General features: G+C 38.2%; 1 protein-coding gene across 2 annotated transcripts in view; it reads left to right on the plus strand.

Annotated features, from left to right (window-relative positions):
* LOC138705751 (zinc finger protein 623-like) overlaps window positions 1-6,211 on the plus strand; it is an 82,745-nt gene extending 76,534 nt beyond the window's left edge. The window contains exon 5 of one of the 2 annotated variants that reach the window (XM_069834368.1): window positions 4,710-6,211. In XM_069834368.1, coding sequence (XP_069690469.1) covers window positions 4,710-5,587 — 878 coding nt within the window. In that variant the 3' untranslated portion in view covers window positions 5,588-6,211. The remainder of the gene's footprint in view (window positions 1-4,709) is intronic. The other variant, XM_069834370.1, reaches the window with a different exon arrangement.
* Window positions 6,212-17,525: the final 11,314 nt, after the last annotated feature.

Genomic DNA, 17,525 nt, shown 5'->3' on the forward strand with positions numbered 1-17,525 from the left:
TTTTAATTCGTCAACTTTTGGATACAGTATCGAAATCTTGGGTGATCTCCCGACTGTTTCTAATTACTTTAACTTATTGCTGAGAGGTAGTTCATTTATGATGCTGCACTCCCGTCATAACCAGGATGAACAGCGTGAAAACAAATTTTGACAGATAACTATGAAAAGAGGAACAAAGGTGTACGATGTCTTGTGTAGTACTGAGGGTTATAAGTTCCTAGTTTTGGTACATACACATTTTGGTGGGAATGTGCCTGTTTATAAAATGTTTCAGCGAATCTCCTAATGATAACTGGGATACTTTCCACTTTTAAATCTTGATGTATCTCTTCGTTTCTTGTGTACCACCCGCTGTTCTGAATTACACGTAATACATTATTTTGTACAACTCGAATGGTATCTAATGTTGTCTTAGGTGCGTATCCCCATACTGTAGAACCATACAAAAGCACTGATCTAATCAGCAATTTATAAACTGTCACTTTTTTAGATGTTGACAATGCACGTGTTTTTAAAAGGGGATACGGTTGTACCATTCTTGCTATTGTTTTTGCTCGTGTATTTGCAATGTTGGTATGCCATAACAGACGACTATCCAAATGGATTCCAAGATACTCAACAGAATCCTGAAATTCAAGGGCAGTACCATACAGTGTGAGTTTAGTTTGTGGTACACTTCGAGTTCTACTGAAGGCTATGACTTGACTCTTCATTGTATTTACAGTTAAGCGCCAATGTTGGAACCATTCTTCTATAAGGTAGACATGCCGTTGAAGTCGGCCAATGGCTAGATCGGCATTATGATGTGTAGTGTATGCTTATCATCTGCATATAAGGCTAACCTGGTGACGTCAGTTTCTGGAAGATTTGAAGTATATGCACAATATAAGTAAGGGCCCAGTACTGAGCCTTGCGGAACTCCTCCTTGAATTTTCTTTTGTCTTGATAAACAGCCGTTTTCCTTAACACAGAAACGTCTGTTCCGAAGAAAATCAGCAATTATATGAATCAGTGCATGAGGAACCTCTGATTGGATTAATTTATAAATTATACCAGTATGCCACACAGAGTCTCATGCACTTTTGACATCGAGAAATATTGCTACGGTAGTAGCTCTGTTGTTGAAACCGATAGTTGTTTGTTCAACAAGACGCAGCAGTTGGTGTGTTGTAGAGAGACCTTGTTGATATGCAGCCTGATAGGGTGGAATAAGGTTTGGTGCACTTTGTAGAAGTCTGGTCATAAGAATTCGTTCAAATACTTTGCCAAGGGAATTAATCAAACTTATTGGTCTGCGATTTGCTGGAACCTTTGGATTTTTCTTTTGTTTGGGAATGGCAGTAATATATGCAAGTTTCCAAGCATCTGGAAAATATCGATGAACTATACACTGATTGAAAAGCTTGGTAATATACATAAGTGCCTTTCTAGGTAAGTTTTTAAGTTCCATGTTGTTAATTTTATCAGGACCTGGTGCCTTTTTTGGTTTAAGGCGTTTAATAATGTTTTTGGCTTCTGACGGGCTCGTTAAACAAACGTACTGGGATACGGGACATAGTAGGAATGTGCTGACAGTTTCCTCGACATGGCGATAATGTTCAGCTAAGCTGTCACATTAATTAGCAGGTTTAAATTGGTTCTCAAAACAATCGGCCATCAGTTCAGCTTTTTCACAAGACTTATAAACCGGGCCCTCTTTGCCATGTAAAGGTTGATTTTAGAGTAGGAATCATGTTTGGTTAACCGTTTGGTGATTGTCCAAATTTTACTTGACTGTCCTGCATCAGCAACATCTTTTTCAAATTTCGAAACTTTGATTTCTAGTGCCATTTTGTGCACTCTATTTTTCATAATGTTATATACGTTTTTGTCAATTTGTGATCTAGTTTTTTGCCAGCGCTTACGAGCTCTCTGTTTAGCCATTCTTAGTAGACGTAAATTCGAGTTTTGATGGAGATAACTTTGTATTGGTTCTTTCTCTAGTGAAGCATATTTTGCTGCTTTCAAAGTATTTTCAAAGATTTTAATTCCTGCATCAATGTCTTCTTTTGTTGTAATCAATGGATTAGTAGATATTGATTGTGAAATATATCCCCGATAGGACGACCAATCCATGCTGCTTAAGAAAGCTTGAGGAAATAGCCTCTCAGTAGTTGCTCTTTCAATGAGCAGGGTTATGATCATAGGACAATTCTTGTAAAGTGTCTATAAACAGGGGTACAGTATTACATCTGAAAATAAATCTATCAAGTACATCTGGTTTATGATTTGCATTTTGAGGGTAGAAAGTAGGTTTGTTAGGAGCTAAGATTTGATAGCCGTACTTGTCAGCATGTTTTGAGAGTATGCGACCTCTGGTTGTTGTTACGCGTGAATTCCACTCAATGTTCTTAGCGTTGAAGTCACCGCCAATTATAAAATTATTTGATATACAGGATATTGCATCAAGTTCTGAAACTAAGAAAGGCTTATTTGGAGAGCAATACATCGATCCAATTAAAATGGTTTCGTTATTATACTGAATTTCAATTAAAGTTATAGATATATGTGTAAGCTGGGGTGATTGTATTCTGTAGTGTCTAATACAATTTTTAATTAAGATAGCTGTTCCACCAAAAGGGCCAATACTTCCATCAGAGCGATACACTGTATAATTTTTAACGCTGAGTCTCTTATTAGGTGTTAATTGAGTTTCTGTGATTAAAAACACATCTATATCATGCTGATGTAAAAAGTCGTCAAGTACATTTTTATCCCTAGTCACTCCAGTGGCATTCCAGGTCACTATTTTTAGTGGCTTGTGTAACTTTTGTCTAGGTTTATTTTGTTCCTTTTCCAAACAGACTAGAAACACCATCAATGAACACTGATATTTTATTAAAATATCATTTTGTTGCTTCACTTGCAAGGAGGTTTGATGTAAACATCTTAAATAATAACTGATATTGAATGTTTTTAAAAAGTTCCACCATTCTCTTAATTCATGAAAAAATTGACTAAAAGATGAACTGTCAGCAAATTGATCTGGTGCCTGTCGAGTATTATTATCGATATTTACCTTTCGGAATCCTTTAATAACCTGTTGAGTAACAGGAAGTGGAGGAAAACACTGGGCAGAAAGATCTGGCTGCTTCTTATGGGTAGGATTCCTGGTTTTCACTCCATTTACGTAAGCTTGGTATTTTGGACACTGTCTAAAATTAGCAGGATGATCCTCTTGGCAATTTGCACATTTTGCAGGAATAGAAGTAGGTTTTTGACAAGAATATGATTCATGGTTCTCACCACATTTAACACATCGTGGTTGGATGTGGCATGAATGAGTCTTGTGGCCAAACCCTTGACACTTGTAACATTGAATCGCCCCTAGCCGGGAGATGTAATCTTCAATTTCCACTCTAAGATGGCAAAGACTGCGTAACTGACGAATATCAGGTTTGTCTTATAATTGATTTACTGTCAGGACCCAAATTGGCATAGGCAACCATGTCATTAAGCCTGTGTTTTCATCTTGGACTTTTTTTCTTAATTGTCGACCTGACTCAATAAGATAATTTAAACTCCGAAGTTCAGTTAGGATTTCTTCAGACGAGGATTCATTTGGAAGTCCTTTTAGAACAACTTTCAATACTTTTGAAATGTTATAAGGAAAGGTATAGAAATTATATTTTTGCAGAATCAAATAATCTTGTAATTTCTCAAAATCATCTTTTGTTGAAACATATAGTTTCAGACCGACAGGACTAAACTTCCCTTCTGCTAATATTTGAAGTGAGTTCTTCAAAGTTTGTTGCAACTTATAATAATCAACTTTACTTGTTACCACAATAGAGGGTGGTGGCTTATGTTTCCGACTTCCATTTTGGGAATTTGCAGATTTTTTTTCTGTAGTGGAAAAATCCAGTTGTGATGTAGGTTGTTGACTTATAGAATTATCTACTTCAATTTCTGGATCTTCTAATAGTGGTTGGAAAACATTGTTAGTTTTCACCGGAACTGTAGTTCCCATTTTCTTATACAAACGAGCAGCTGAAGTTCGGGGAAGAACTCCCTTCATTTTACTATGTACTGACTTGAATTTAAATTCATGTATGTCGGCTTCTCTAGCTGATGACATTTTTCGACTTTACGCCGTGTTCCAGAAGAGCTATGAACTTCATCAATATGCGAAGAAATGGCATTCTTTTCCAGTTGTGGATTTATAGCAGCATCATAGATGTCTGAATGAACCTGAGCAGTAGTTATAATTTCACTAAAATCACTCGAATTTTCATTAGAAGTCATATTGAATAAACAACACAATGGGTCCGTCTACAGACGGCCCAAAAACGAAGAGAATGTAACTCAAATAAATATAATAATTGTAATTAACACACAAAAATTAAGAACTTGCTTTCAGCACAAATTTTAAATAATCTGAACACTAGTGAAAGTTAAACACAATGTGAGCACTGTACGCAACAAGACGCAGCTACTAACTGAGTGGCGAAGTAGGCAAAGAAATAGGACGGAGTTCTAATTTTCTTTAGTAGATGGCGCTTTCAGTTCCACTATTATCCACTATGTGTCACCACAGTCTAGTATATACAGTCGCGAAGCTTGTGGTGATTTTTGAGAGGATGAGAGGTTCGGGTTTAGCTTCTGAGCAGAGAAGACGTGAATTTTTCAATTCGTGTCTGCTATCCCGTGCTTTCTACCTTTTTTTCTAGGTTTCCGCGAGGAGTCAACTGCGATGAGCAGCGCGAGTGGTGGAGAACCTCCCCCTGCATCGACCAGTGGCCAATCAGGGCCGACCTTGGACACCACTCGACCAGCAGCGACGGCGAAGAAGAAGAAGAAGCGCTATCGCCCGATAGTACCAGCTGCGGAGACGACCAGACCAGCCCAACGAACTTCAAGGACGCCACTACTGACCGACCGTCCCTTACCGACCAGCTACCAATCTCTCTCCCAATGGACCGTGGATCAGTCCAACCGATCTCTCATTGTGAAGTTCGGCAATCCCGATAACCTCTCATCCTTCCCAATCACTGACGACTATTCCGGTACCTCAACCATCCTATCATCGACCACCTACGCCTTCACTTTTGCAGACCGCGGCCAGCTGCAAAAATTTACTTCCAAACTACCTCCAACGACCTTCGGCCGGGACGCAGTTTACGAGACGCCACCTAACTCTACAGAAAGACCACCATGGCAACTGCCCGACGACCCACCACCACCAGTTCCCGAACCAACACCTTCGAGTAGGGCCACGCGGCCCTCAGAAGGGCCATCTGACCTTGGATCGGACAGCTCACTCAGCGAGGGCGAACTGACGAATACAACAGGCGACACAACTCTAGACACAGAACGTGACAGCGCCCCGTGGAAAGTGACCAAATATCGAAAATTCCGCCGCAAGGTCAAACCAGCAGCACCCGGTTCAATCCCGGCTGCCACCCAGGACCCACCCCCGACACCCAAAGCCGCCCCTACTCCCCTGCCATTGGTCCCTCACTTCCAACCGCCAGCCAATTCGACCGACCGACTGTACAAGTCAAAATCACCCGCCACACGACTGACAACAACAACCCACTATTCATAAGACGACTTATACAGACGAACAACTTAGATATTGACCAGCCACGACAATACTGGGCTTATTCCAGCTTGACAACGACGTTGACTTTCACAACGCTACAAGACGCTGAACGTTTCGTGCAAACGATACCAGCCACGACTTTCGGCCCGTCAGCTGAACTCCACATCCATTCACCAATGACGACACAACGACCAATCAGACAAAACAAGGAACTTAGTGTCGTCATGAGAAATGTCGGCACGCAAATTCCTTTGGACGACCTTGGACAGATACTCGGCGAGAAGTATCAGGAAATTAAGCGACTGGACCGCATCACAGCGGCAGGAAGCGATACCCCGACACAACTTGTACGAATCACGGTGACTGACACACAGACGGCAGACGCATTACTCATGGGAGTGAACATCTGGGGACGTGTATATAAGGTCGAACCTTCACGAGAATCAGTGTTTCACCGCCCATGCCTAAACTGTGCCCAGTACGGACATACCAGAGACGCCTGCACTAACGCAAAGACTTGCTCTAAGTGCGGCAAGAACCCCGACGTGTGCAAACACCACCCGGCCCTGCAGGTTAAATACTGCGCAACGTGCAATACTGCAGACCATTACACAGGACAAGCACGATGCCCTAAGTACCCACGCAACACCACCACCACGAAACAAGTACCTACACATGTCCCAGTCCGACCACCAGCACCGAAACCAACGACCATACCTAAGCCATCAGACACCACCCTGTTTCCCCCCTCCCCCCTCCCACGACAATATCCTACGCACAAATGACACAAAAGACGGAGCAGAGACAGAACACGAACCAAGGACCCACAGAGACACGACTACCCGACATAACACCGAGCACGAGCAACAACGAACCCGCAGACACAACGCATCCCAACGCAACCTCCCCCTCCACAATTGAGAATCTGGTCGAAATGGCAATTCGATCAGCTTTGAAAAAAATGGAGTTATACCTCGAACAACGACTGAACCAGATAGAAGACAGACTTGCAACTTTTGCCATCTCCCTACTAACCACGGACGCACAGCCACTAAAAAGACGCAGACGACTAACAGCAGCCAATCAGGCAGCGAAAAGGATCCTGAATAAGAGAGTGCTACACCACTTCTTAAACAATCAGATCCAAATTGATCTCGCACCATTCACGACACGAAACACGCAAAACAGACAGACAGTAGACCAAACAAACACGCTGACAAATATACTACATTATTAACATGGGACACATCATTAGACATGACATGACGATACTACATATGAACATTCGTCACCTGTATTCCAACAGGGCCGAACTGACGCAACTACTAAACGAATTAACGCCCGACGTAATAGCACTCAACGAAACGCACTTAGGGCAACAAGACAAATTCACGCAAAGAGGCTACACGATCTTTCGACGAGATCGGAACAGACGTGGAGGGGGCGTGGCACTGATGTGCCGAGACACGCTCCCAGCATCTCACATTAACCATCCCCCGCAATTCAACCATATTGAACACGTCACCATTAAAATACATATCACTAATTTTCCCCTATACATCACCTCAATCTATCTTCCGCCCGACGCAAACTTCCCACGCGACTTTTTCACCCACATAGACACCTACCATAAGTCAATTATCATTGGTGACGTAAACGCGCACCATAAAGACCTTGGTGACGATCGTAACAATCGCGCAGGCTCATACATACTCAACTTCATCAGAAATTCCAACCACCATCACATTCTCACAGGCCCTACAAGACTACCAGACCAGAGACAGCACTACAACACTACTAAACCTGACAAAGTACTTGTATCCACTCACATCTCACATAGAATTAATGACATCACTACAATAGCGCCATTAGCAAATTCAGACCATTGCCCCATTTTCGTCAATATAACCACACGACACTGGACACCCACAACACAACCCCGAACTAGAACAGTATACAAGTACCAACACGCAGACTGGGAACTATACAGAAACTACATTACTGACAACTTACCACAGCCCACGGATATCAATAATATGGAATCCCTAATTAGGGTAGACGAGCTGCTACTACAGGTGACGAATGAAGCACGACTACGGGCGGTACCACACAGACAAAAGACCGCTACAAACAAACGTGAACTACCGCCAGACATAATAAGACTAATCAGGACCAAGCGACGCGCACATAGACTCTATATGCGTACACGAACAGACGATGACCGACGTCTATACAGAGGCCTACAAAACGATGTCAGGAACGCTGTAACGGACTTTGAAGCTAACAAACGACTAAGACTAGTCACCAGCCTAGACAATAACCTACGCCACGATCCTACCAAATTTTGGAAATTACTTAAGAGACTCAGAGGCAACACCATCCCCCAATTTCCAATCAAACTTAACAACAACTACGTTTTCAACACGACAGACAAACTAGAAGCATTCCATGACAGACTACAAGAGATACATAACCACCAAGACAGACCGGAATTCGACCACGCCCACTACCAACGCATCACTGACACAGTCCAAGCGAGACCTGACCTATATTTCCCCCTCGACGCACCAGCTGTGAACGGGGCAGAGAACCCGCTCACAACAGACTTCACGATAGAAGAAACACGACAGACAATACTAAAGACAAATAACAAATCACCTGGACCCGACTGCATACCGAACGTCCTGATAAGACAATATCCCGACCAAGCCATTGAGTTTCTAACAGCGATCTATAATGCTAGCTTGCGCCTCGGGGCATTGCCGCCGAGGTGGAAGCATGCACATATTTTGCTGTTTCCGAAACCCGGTAAGGATCTGACAGACCCGGGCAATTATCGCCCCATTAGTCTCACAGTTACAATCTGTAAGATTATGGAACGTATGATCAACCGACGACTACTAAACTACCTAACAGAGAATGACATAATACCAGACACCCAAGCCGGGTTCAGACCAGGAGTAGACATTGTCGACCAAATACTTAAAATTATCACACCAATCGAACTCGGCTGGACACGCGGAATGACATCGATAATGGTGGCATTAGACATGCAACGGGCCTTTGACTCTGTCTGGCTTGACGGGCTCCGTTACAAACTCCACAACACAGGAATGCCGCACATGATGATTAGATGGCTATCGGACTTTATCCGCGACCGCACGGCGCAAGTGAAAATCAACGATTCATTCTCTACGCCCATCACAATACGTGGGGGCGTCGCCCAAGGCACGGTATTATCTCCGGTACTATACAACATCTATGTAGCGGACATCCCACAACCGCAACGACAGACTTTTAAACTAGGACAATTCGCAGACGATACTATACTCACTGCAACAGGACAAGGAATACGGACACTCGCTATACAACTGAACCAATCCCTAGCCCGACTAGTAGCATGGCTCGATCAATGGAGACTTACAATTAACACAGACAAAACACAAGTCATGCTACTGAAGCCACGACGCTACCCATCAATCACGCAACGTAACAGAAACCGCATACGAATTAGGAATACAAGACTTGACTATCGAAACGAACTGACGTATTTAGGCGTGACTATAACCAGAAAACTGACGCTAACTAAACAAATTCCTAAACTTAGACAACGAATTATTCTTGCGACGTAACTACTACACAACCTAACCGGGCGCCCACGCGAACGAGCCAGCTGTCTCCCGAAAACCAACATCATCATATATAAATCCTTTATCAGACCAGCCATCCTATACGCCTCACAACTTTACACCCGATTACCTGCCTCTAACCTCAGCGGCTTAGGTGCCACGGAAAGGAGACTAATCCGCAGAGCCTATCTCCTCCCCCGCAACACGTCCAACGCAGCTACCTACAGATTGACAAAAATCGCCCCACTAACAGAATACATACGCCGCAAAAATATCCAATATGTCCATAAAGCCATCCACAGACCTTACTCCCAACATTTCTTCGTACCACCACCACCGGTAAACCCGACAATCACAATTTCAAACCTATACCAGCAATACGTCCAATACAGACACCAACCCCGACAACCAAATCCCATTAGGCCCTAACAAAGCGGATATAACAAAGTTAGTCGACAAGACGATGACATAAATTAGACTCACGAACACACAACTGACACAACCACCCGACAGCGGAGGTGATGGCGGCGCTGGACGTCGGACCCGGCGGAGCCCTCCCCTGAAGAAGAAGAAGAAGAAGAAGAAGAAGAAGAAGAAGAAGAAGAAGAAGAAGAAGAAAAAGAAGAACAACAACACACCCCTCCAAACCAAGCTTCCCGAACCCACCAGCTGTGCGGCTCGTTGTGACAATATCTACGAATATATAATATCGCAACCCGAAGAGGGCACTTAAGTCCCTAAAGCGGGCAGCCCCTGTAGGGGCTAATACAAACTTAGTTAGTTAGGTGATTTTTTGAATTTCTCGCGATATACTCGACATAACATATATACTAGACACAACATATCATGAAGTACTAAGATACAACTTCGACATTTTTCCCCTATTACTTGATCACAAGCTAAAATCTAGTGCTTTTCCAGCCCACTAGTTCACTTCATTACTGCCAACACTTCCTCTAACACCCGCGAGTTACAGATATTGGGATAGATAGTCATTTTGTAATTGTTAGGATTGGCACATGTGATTCCGGTCAGCATTTTTATCCAGGCTGATAAATCACGTTCGGCAAAAATTTACCAATTTTAATATTGTGTGTATATTTTATTGTATATCGCGATTATAATACATTATAAATTGTGGAAGTGGCGAGTTGTATGTGAAGTTATTGTTTTCATCACTTCACAACTTTGAAATAGTTCTTTTCAGAACTACAATACCGATATTGTGTAGGCCTATATGCGTGTTTCGTGGTAAGTAAACATTTGGAATATGCTGTAATATTACAATAAATTATTATGCATATTAGAATGTTGCTCTGTATTGTGATTCACTCTAATATATGTATTAAGGTATTATAATAAGTTATATACTTTAATTTTAGAACAGTGACTACTGAAGGTAACATCATTCTTTGAACACAAAAAACAATTAATTATTCATATTAAAATGAATTATATAATATTTATTTAGCATAATATAAGGATTTTCTCAGAAACCTACACCAAAGGCACGATTCACTGGCTTTCGTGAAATGTAGATACCGGTAGTGATAAATACGTGGTTTTAGTTTGCAGCCATAAATACTTCCTGTAGTGCATTAGAATATACATGTAAGTATCAAATGACTTTTATGTTGAAAGTAAGTTATATACATTTCACAGAAGACAGTAGAACAAAAGGAAATTGTGTTTCGTTTGGTTCAGCTGTTTTGAAGAATTACGTAATATAGGCCTAATGTTTACATAACCTTACAAATATGTGTAATAAAAATTAATAAAATTAAGATTGAGGTTAGGTTAATGTGTAGTTCATATTTTAAAATACAGTAATCATTTCATTTTAAGATTAGGCCTACAACATGTCCAAAAGGAGAGAGATTGCAGAAACTTGTACATCAAGAAAGAAGAGGCGTTCATTGCAGAGCAGCTTACAAGAAGCAGTCGTTAATATGTACAGACAATTGAAGGCTGAAGCAGAAGAGGAAGATGTCTGTCTAACCAAAGGGGCTCTAATGAAAAGAATTGCAGTTCTTGTGGGTGTAAGTACATCTACCTGTTTTGATAAATAATATTTGACAGGATGAGCACAGACTTATTCCATAAGGATGCATCCACAATAGACTGTTCAAAATATTTACACAAGGACTTTATATCCTAATCTAATGTAGAGTTCATAATAAACTAATGTGTGAGGTGGAGTTTAATCCATATCTGCAACTAGTTTTGAAAAATTTTAAGCTTATAAATATGAGAAAAACCATAATGTTTATGTCTATAGAAATAATTAAAAAAAAAGGTATATTATTTGTTTACATCACAGACATGAAAAGCTTGAAATATAAATATATTAATATAATATCCATATTTTTATTACAGCATTCGTACAGTGCAGTTGAAAGAATTATTGCCAAATATGAAAAGGGGCACCCACTGTCTACACCAGGGAAACACAAGAAACGTCCACGATGCGTAACTGGAATTGATGATTTTTCCAAGGAAGCCATTGCAAGATTTATATATGATAGACTGAATCGAGGTAAAGATAATTATGGCAGTGACATTTTTAAAAGAATTATATTAAGTTGAAACATTATAGCTTACACTTTACACTCATCATTTATATTTTATCATTGCTATTTTTATTTCCATGCAGGAGAAAGAGTAACAGCAAAGCTGGTGCTGGACCGTGTAATGGAAAACCACAGTACGTATTTATTTCAGGGATCCCTGAAGAAAGAAGACAGTCTCACATATGTAAGAGAGAGTGAAGATATTCAATTCAAGAGGTCCTGTTTTTTAAGAGAATATGTAAGGAATAGAGTCCGAAGCCTGTGGTTTTTCTGGATGAAACATGGATTTTTATGAATGGTAAGCTTTATTACAATATTAATCAATCAGCTGATGGCTTCATTGGTAAGATAGCTGAGCATTGGATAACAACACTATTTTAGGATAGTGAAGGGAATATAAGTTATAATATTATTCATTCCATGTATATTTCATAGGCTCTGCAACACATTCTTGGAGTAAACCAGTTATTGTTGGTGGTAAGGTTCAGGGAGTCATGCGTCAGCCTGCTGAGGGAGGAAGACTGGTCATCGTACATGCTGGAACCTATAATGGTTTTATTCCTGGTAATATACAGTAGCTACTATATATTGCGAAGTAATTTGTATTATAATATTTTTTATCTAGAATCTAAACATTTTTCATCTTTTACAGGTGCAGATTTAATATTTGCATCTAATTTGAAGACTGGCCAAGATTACCACGGTGCCATGAATAGTGAAACTTTCCAGAAGTGGGTGGAAAGGCAGCTTTTTGTTGGTTTGAGAGATGTAGGTCCTTCCATCATTGTTATGGATAAAGCATCGTACCACAATAAAGCTGCAGAGGAGCAACCCACAACAAAATGGAGAAAAAAATCAGTTAATGGTAAACATTATTTCTATACAATCGGAGTGATAAACAATGCTATTAAGTTTCATTATTTATGTTCCAATGTTTTTGCAGACATGGCTGAGACAGAATGGAGTACCAGTGTCAGACAATGCAAACAAGAATGAATTGCAACAGCTCTGCAAAAGGAATAAAAGCCATTTGAAGAGGTAATTTTCTAAAATGAGAATTCATTAGTAAAATTAATTTTTTTATAATGGCGGATACTTGGCTGTTCGTCATTCACCCATATAAAGCCAGTTGTGTAGACCAATTTACTGACAAAGTCGTTACCCAGGGTGTGCCATAGGAGGCTGATGTACAACAGGGGGGTTTAACTCAAATGATAGATGTTGGATGCTCATAGATGTTCCATAGTTTGCCGCATGTGGTCAGGACAGCGCTGGCTGTATTTCGATCACAGAGTTTGTAAAATTAGCAGTACAAAACTCTTTGGTTTCGAAAGTTCTTTGGTTATAAGTTTTGCCAATATGACAGTTTTAAACAGATATTATTAATATCCATTATTTACAGAATGTGTCAGTTTTATAATATTCGGATTATTATTACTATTACTATATAGCTAATTTGCATTTTCATTCGAGGACAAAGTAGCCATATTAGTGTACTGTGTATGACCTATTAACCTCATTTGTTCAGTTGATCAATTGTTGGATGTTAGCTTTCCTATTCTGTTTAAATCTTGTATAAATTATGGAATGAACGAAAATGGCTGATTAAGGAAGAAATTTGAACAGGTCGAGTTAATTGAGAAGTTACTGGTGCTTTCCTGCAACAAGAAATAATTCGCAACGTTAAAGGTAAGAAAGAAATATGTTTGAGATTACATCTACACGGTTCAACTTTTCTTTCAACTTCACACATTCAAGCAATGCCTGCAGGATTGGTATTTAATAATAACGGAAGTGCACACAATGTGCAGGATAATATATTATTTTAGCTTTCGCTGCTGCAGAACTTGGTCAGTGAAACTATAATCGGTTTTTACACTCCATCACATGGTATTTTGGTATTTTAATATTAATATGGCGTACCTTGTAGATAGAAAATCTTAATGTATCTTAATTCAACATGCGCTTTAAACTTGATTCTTTCAATATTCTTCCCAGACTGCGTGCGTACGAGCATGAAAAACTGAACAGTGTAGATGCAGCTTATCTGCACCGTCATGTTTTCTAATTTAAACTGAATTCTTCCGTCATATCTTAAACGTTTATTAAACTGAGATCTGTAATTGTTTTCAGGGATAAACTTCAGAACGCGATTACCTTTCTTCTACCACTACCACATGATGAACTGACTTCTGTGTTGAATTACAACAGTGTATTAGGCCTAACTGCAATTACGCCAAGAGCTTTAAAGGTAAGCTAACAGTTAATATACACTTTGGGTATGAACGAACATATTATTTTTGTATATAGCTAAGTTAAGTTGGTCAGACATCTTAAAATTCGTGGGACAAAATCTGATATGACTAAATATGTTGTTCCCGGTGTAATTCTTTACAGTTGCGTTACCAAAGCATGGCAGAGTACATTAGTTTGGTAACGCAATAGTAAAGAAGTGTTGTTCCCGAAAAAAGATATTTTAGAAATTTGACTTTACAGTTAACAGTAGTACCTTTACTGGAATAATTTTGATAAAATAAAAGGAGTTAAATTGCCGGAGATATTTATTATTTTTATAGACTCGTGGATAGAATTCTTCCAGGAATATTTCACAAACGTTGATTATACTGCAGTCCTTCAATTGTTCTATGAAATGTAGTGTTATTAATGCATTATATGATACTAGGCTACTGCTGGTTTGTTTCAGTTAATAGAAAGACAAATGGCGGAGTTTTACACTGTGAATGTGCTGCAGTGTACTGTCAGAAATCGGATAGTAATGAGAAGACCTGGTTATTCCTGTTTCCTGCGCCAAGTAATGCAGCACAGCTTAAAAGGTAAGCAATGGCATTGGCATAAGCTCAATGCAAAGATATCCTTATATGTCATCAGTAAATAGTCAGGGTTGGTAAACTGTAGTGATTTTTAAATTTAAGTGAGAATTATTTGTCAAATTCATATTTGTTTATTAAAATGAGTTTTTGCCTTCTTTTGTAATTCATTTAAACTTAATTTGTGTATTAATTCCTACATAATTGTGTATTTTGTTAATGTGTTATTTTAAGTAATTAACAACATCGCTTCAATAATAATTTACTATGTTTACACATAGGCCTCATTATTAATACATGAAGAGTTACAGCACTAATAACCTGCACTTAATGATAATAATAATTAGCTTAGACTTAGGCAAGATATTATGCTCCGTTTGTTATTCATTAGAAAAGAATTCAACTATTTAGGGAGATTAATATTTACAAATAAATTTATCAGAAGAGCTTAGCATTGTGTGTTTTCAGAATAAATACATAGTCCATTTGGCATTGTGCAACTTTTACTTTGAATATTGTTATGGGCTACAACTATTCATTTCAATCCTCAGCATCATACTGTGCTTGAATTAGGTGGTGATTCCGAAAGTAGGCTCTACTTGACTACCTGTACCATGTGTTCTGTTGCTCCTTAATTAGGAGTTGGGAAAAGACATACGAGAAGCAAACTTTCAAAACCTGTCCATTTCTTCTGAAAATGCTAGAATTATATGTCTGTAATAAACAAAGATTTTTCTGTGGTGAAATTTTATATGAATTCATAGGAAGAAAAATATATTTCACCATAGAAAATATTTTGTTCATTGCAGAGATGCAAGTTTGCTACTCGTATATATTGCTAATAGTTTTAAGAAGCAGCAGAACAGTCATATGTAAAAACGTTTATATATATATATATTTTTTCAGGAAGTTAATTTCTCATCTTAATCATGTTTGGTGCATATAATTTTAATTTGTGATTTAAGTAGTAACAGTTATTTGATGTAAATAAAATGAAAATTATTTTATTTACATCATGATTAAATCATTAATTTAAATTAATACCAACCCTGGTTTGTGTATTTTTTTTAAGATAATAATAGAATTTTGATTGTAACAGGTACCACATGTGGGCAGCTGTGGCAGAAAATCCTCATCCTTACAGAAGGGCCTATATATGTGCAAGCCATTTTCGCAGTAATCAGTATAACGGTGACTTCAGATATAACTTACTAAGAGGGGCCATTCCATCAAGGGATGCTTGGTATCCCACTCAAGAACTACGACCCACTTCATCACCAGCCTACTTACATTAACCTTTTTCACCACCTAACATAATTGGTTCATTCATTGCACTTCACTGTGGCATCAATTTCAACCTGTATTCTCTTTCATTGAGTGATTCATTCATTGTCTTTATCTTTTAACAAAATTGTGTTTAATTTTGTTGACAAGTGTATGGTAATGGACTTCATTCATTATTATTATTATTATTATTATTATTATTAAATTTAATTATTCTCTTAGTAATGTCGTAATTACTAAGAAAGATTGTATTAGAGATCTTGGTGTCTTACTTGATTCAAAATTATATTTCCATGATCATGTGCAATATATTTATACCCATTCGTTAAGAATGCTTGGTCTAATTAGGTCTATAACTTATTCTTTTTCCACTCCTATGTGTTTATTAATTTTATACTATATGTTGGTTAGATCCAAGCTTGAATATGCATCTGTTGTATGGAACTCCATTACTTCCACTGACTCGGCTAAATTGGAGAATATTCAAAGAAAATTTATTTCCTTGTGTACTTATAGATTTTTACCAAATTCCGATTATAACTATGAGATTAAATGCAAATATTTCAATTGCGATAGTTTGTTCACCAGACGTCAGGATCTTGATTATTTATTTTTTTGTAAAGTCATTAAGGGTGATATTGATTGTGAATCTTTCATAAGCAATATCAGTCTTCGTATTCCAGCTAATGGTTTAAGATTTCATAAATTGTTTTATAATAGGAATTCTAAATCTCTGTCTCCGGTCTGCAGATGTATTAAATATGCTAATTTGCATGGATTCAACTTGGATCCATTTAATGTGTAGTATATCTTTGAGTTTTAACTCCCTGATATAATTTTAATAATTATTTGTCCATTTTTTTTTCTTACATTTGGTCAAATGATTAATATAGACTATTCCATTATTTCAATTATCTTATTGTATAATTTTATAATTTTTATTTGATCTATGATTGATGTAGACTATTATATTGTTTGTATTTCATCTCTTTGCCATTTTCTATCATTCATTCTCATCATCATCTGTTGTTTTGTTCTCTTTTGTATCGTGCTAAACTTTAATTGGCCTTGTGCTGTTGTTTTGCACGTTAATATTCTAAATAAATAAATAAATTATTATTATTATTATTATTATTATTATTATTATTATTATTATTATTATTATTATTAAAGGTAAAAGGTAAAGGTATCCCCGTAACATGCCAATAAGGCATTTGGGGGTCATGGAGGTGGAGCCCCATGCTTTCCATGACCTCGGTTCTAGAATGAATTATTATTATTATTATTATTATTATTATTATTATTATTATTATTATTATTATTATCATTGTTATATTATTTCGTTTAATGTGTTGATTTCTTCAGTTAATTGAAGGAAAATAAGGGGAATTCATTCATTCATCTGAAAAAAAAAGTAGAGTACTTCACTTCTACATTATGAGCAATATAATTTTTGTAATATATAGGGCAATGATAAATCTAACGATCTTTAAGACCCTAAGTTAACATTACATAGTAATATAAATACAAATAATAATTACTAGTACAATGAGCATTTCAGTTGCGTCATCTATAGGGCATAGGAGGGAGTCCAGTGGCAGTGATACGAATCTGCAGCTTCTGCAACTGG

This window comes from Periplaneta americana, chromosome 9, assembly GCF_040183065.1.
Source record: "Periplaneta americana isolate PAMFEO1 chromosome 9, P.americana_PAMFEO1_priV1, whole genome shotgun sequence".
Lineage (NCBI taxonomy): Eukaryota > Metazoa > Arthropoda > Insecta > Blattodea > Blattidae > Periplaneta > Periplaneta americana.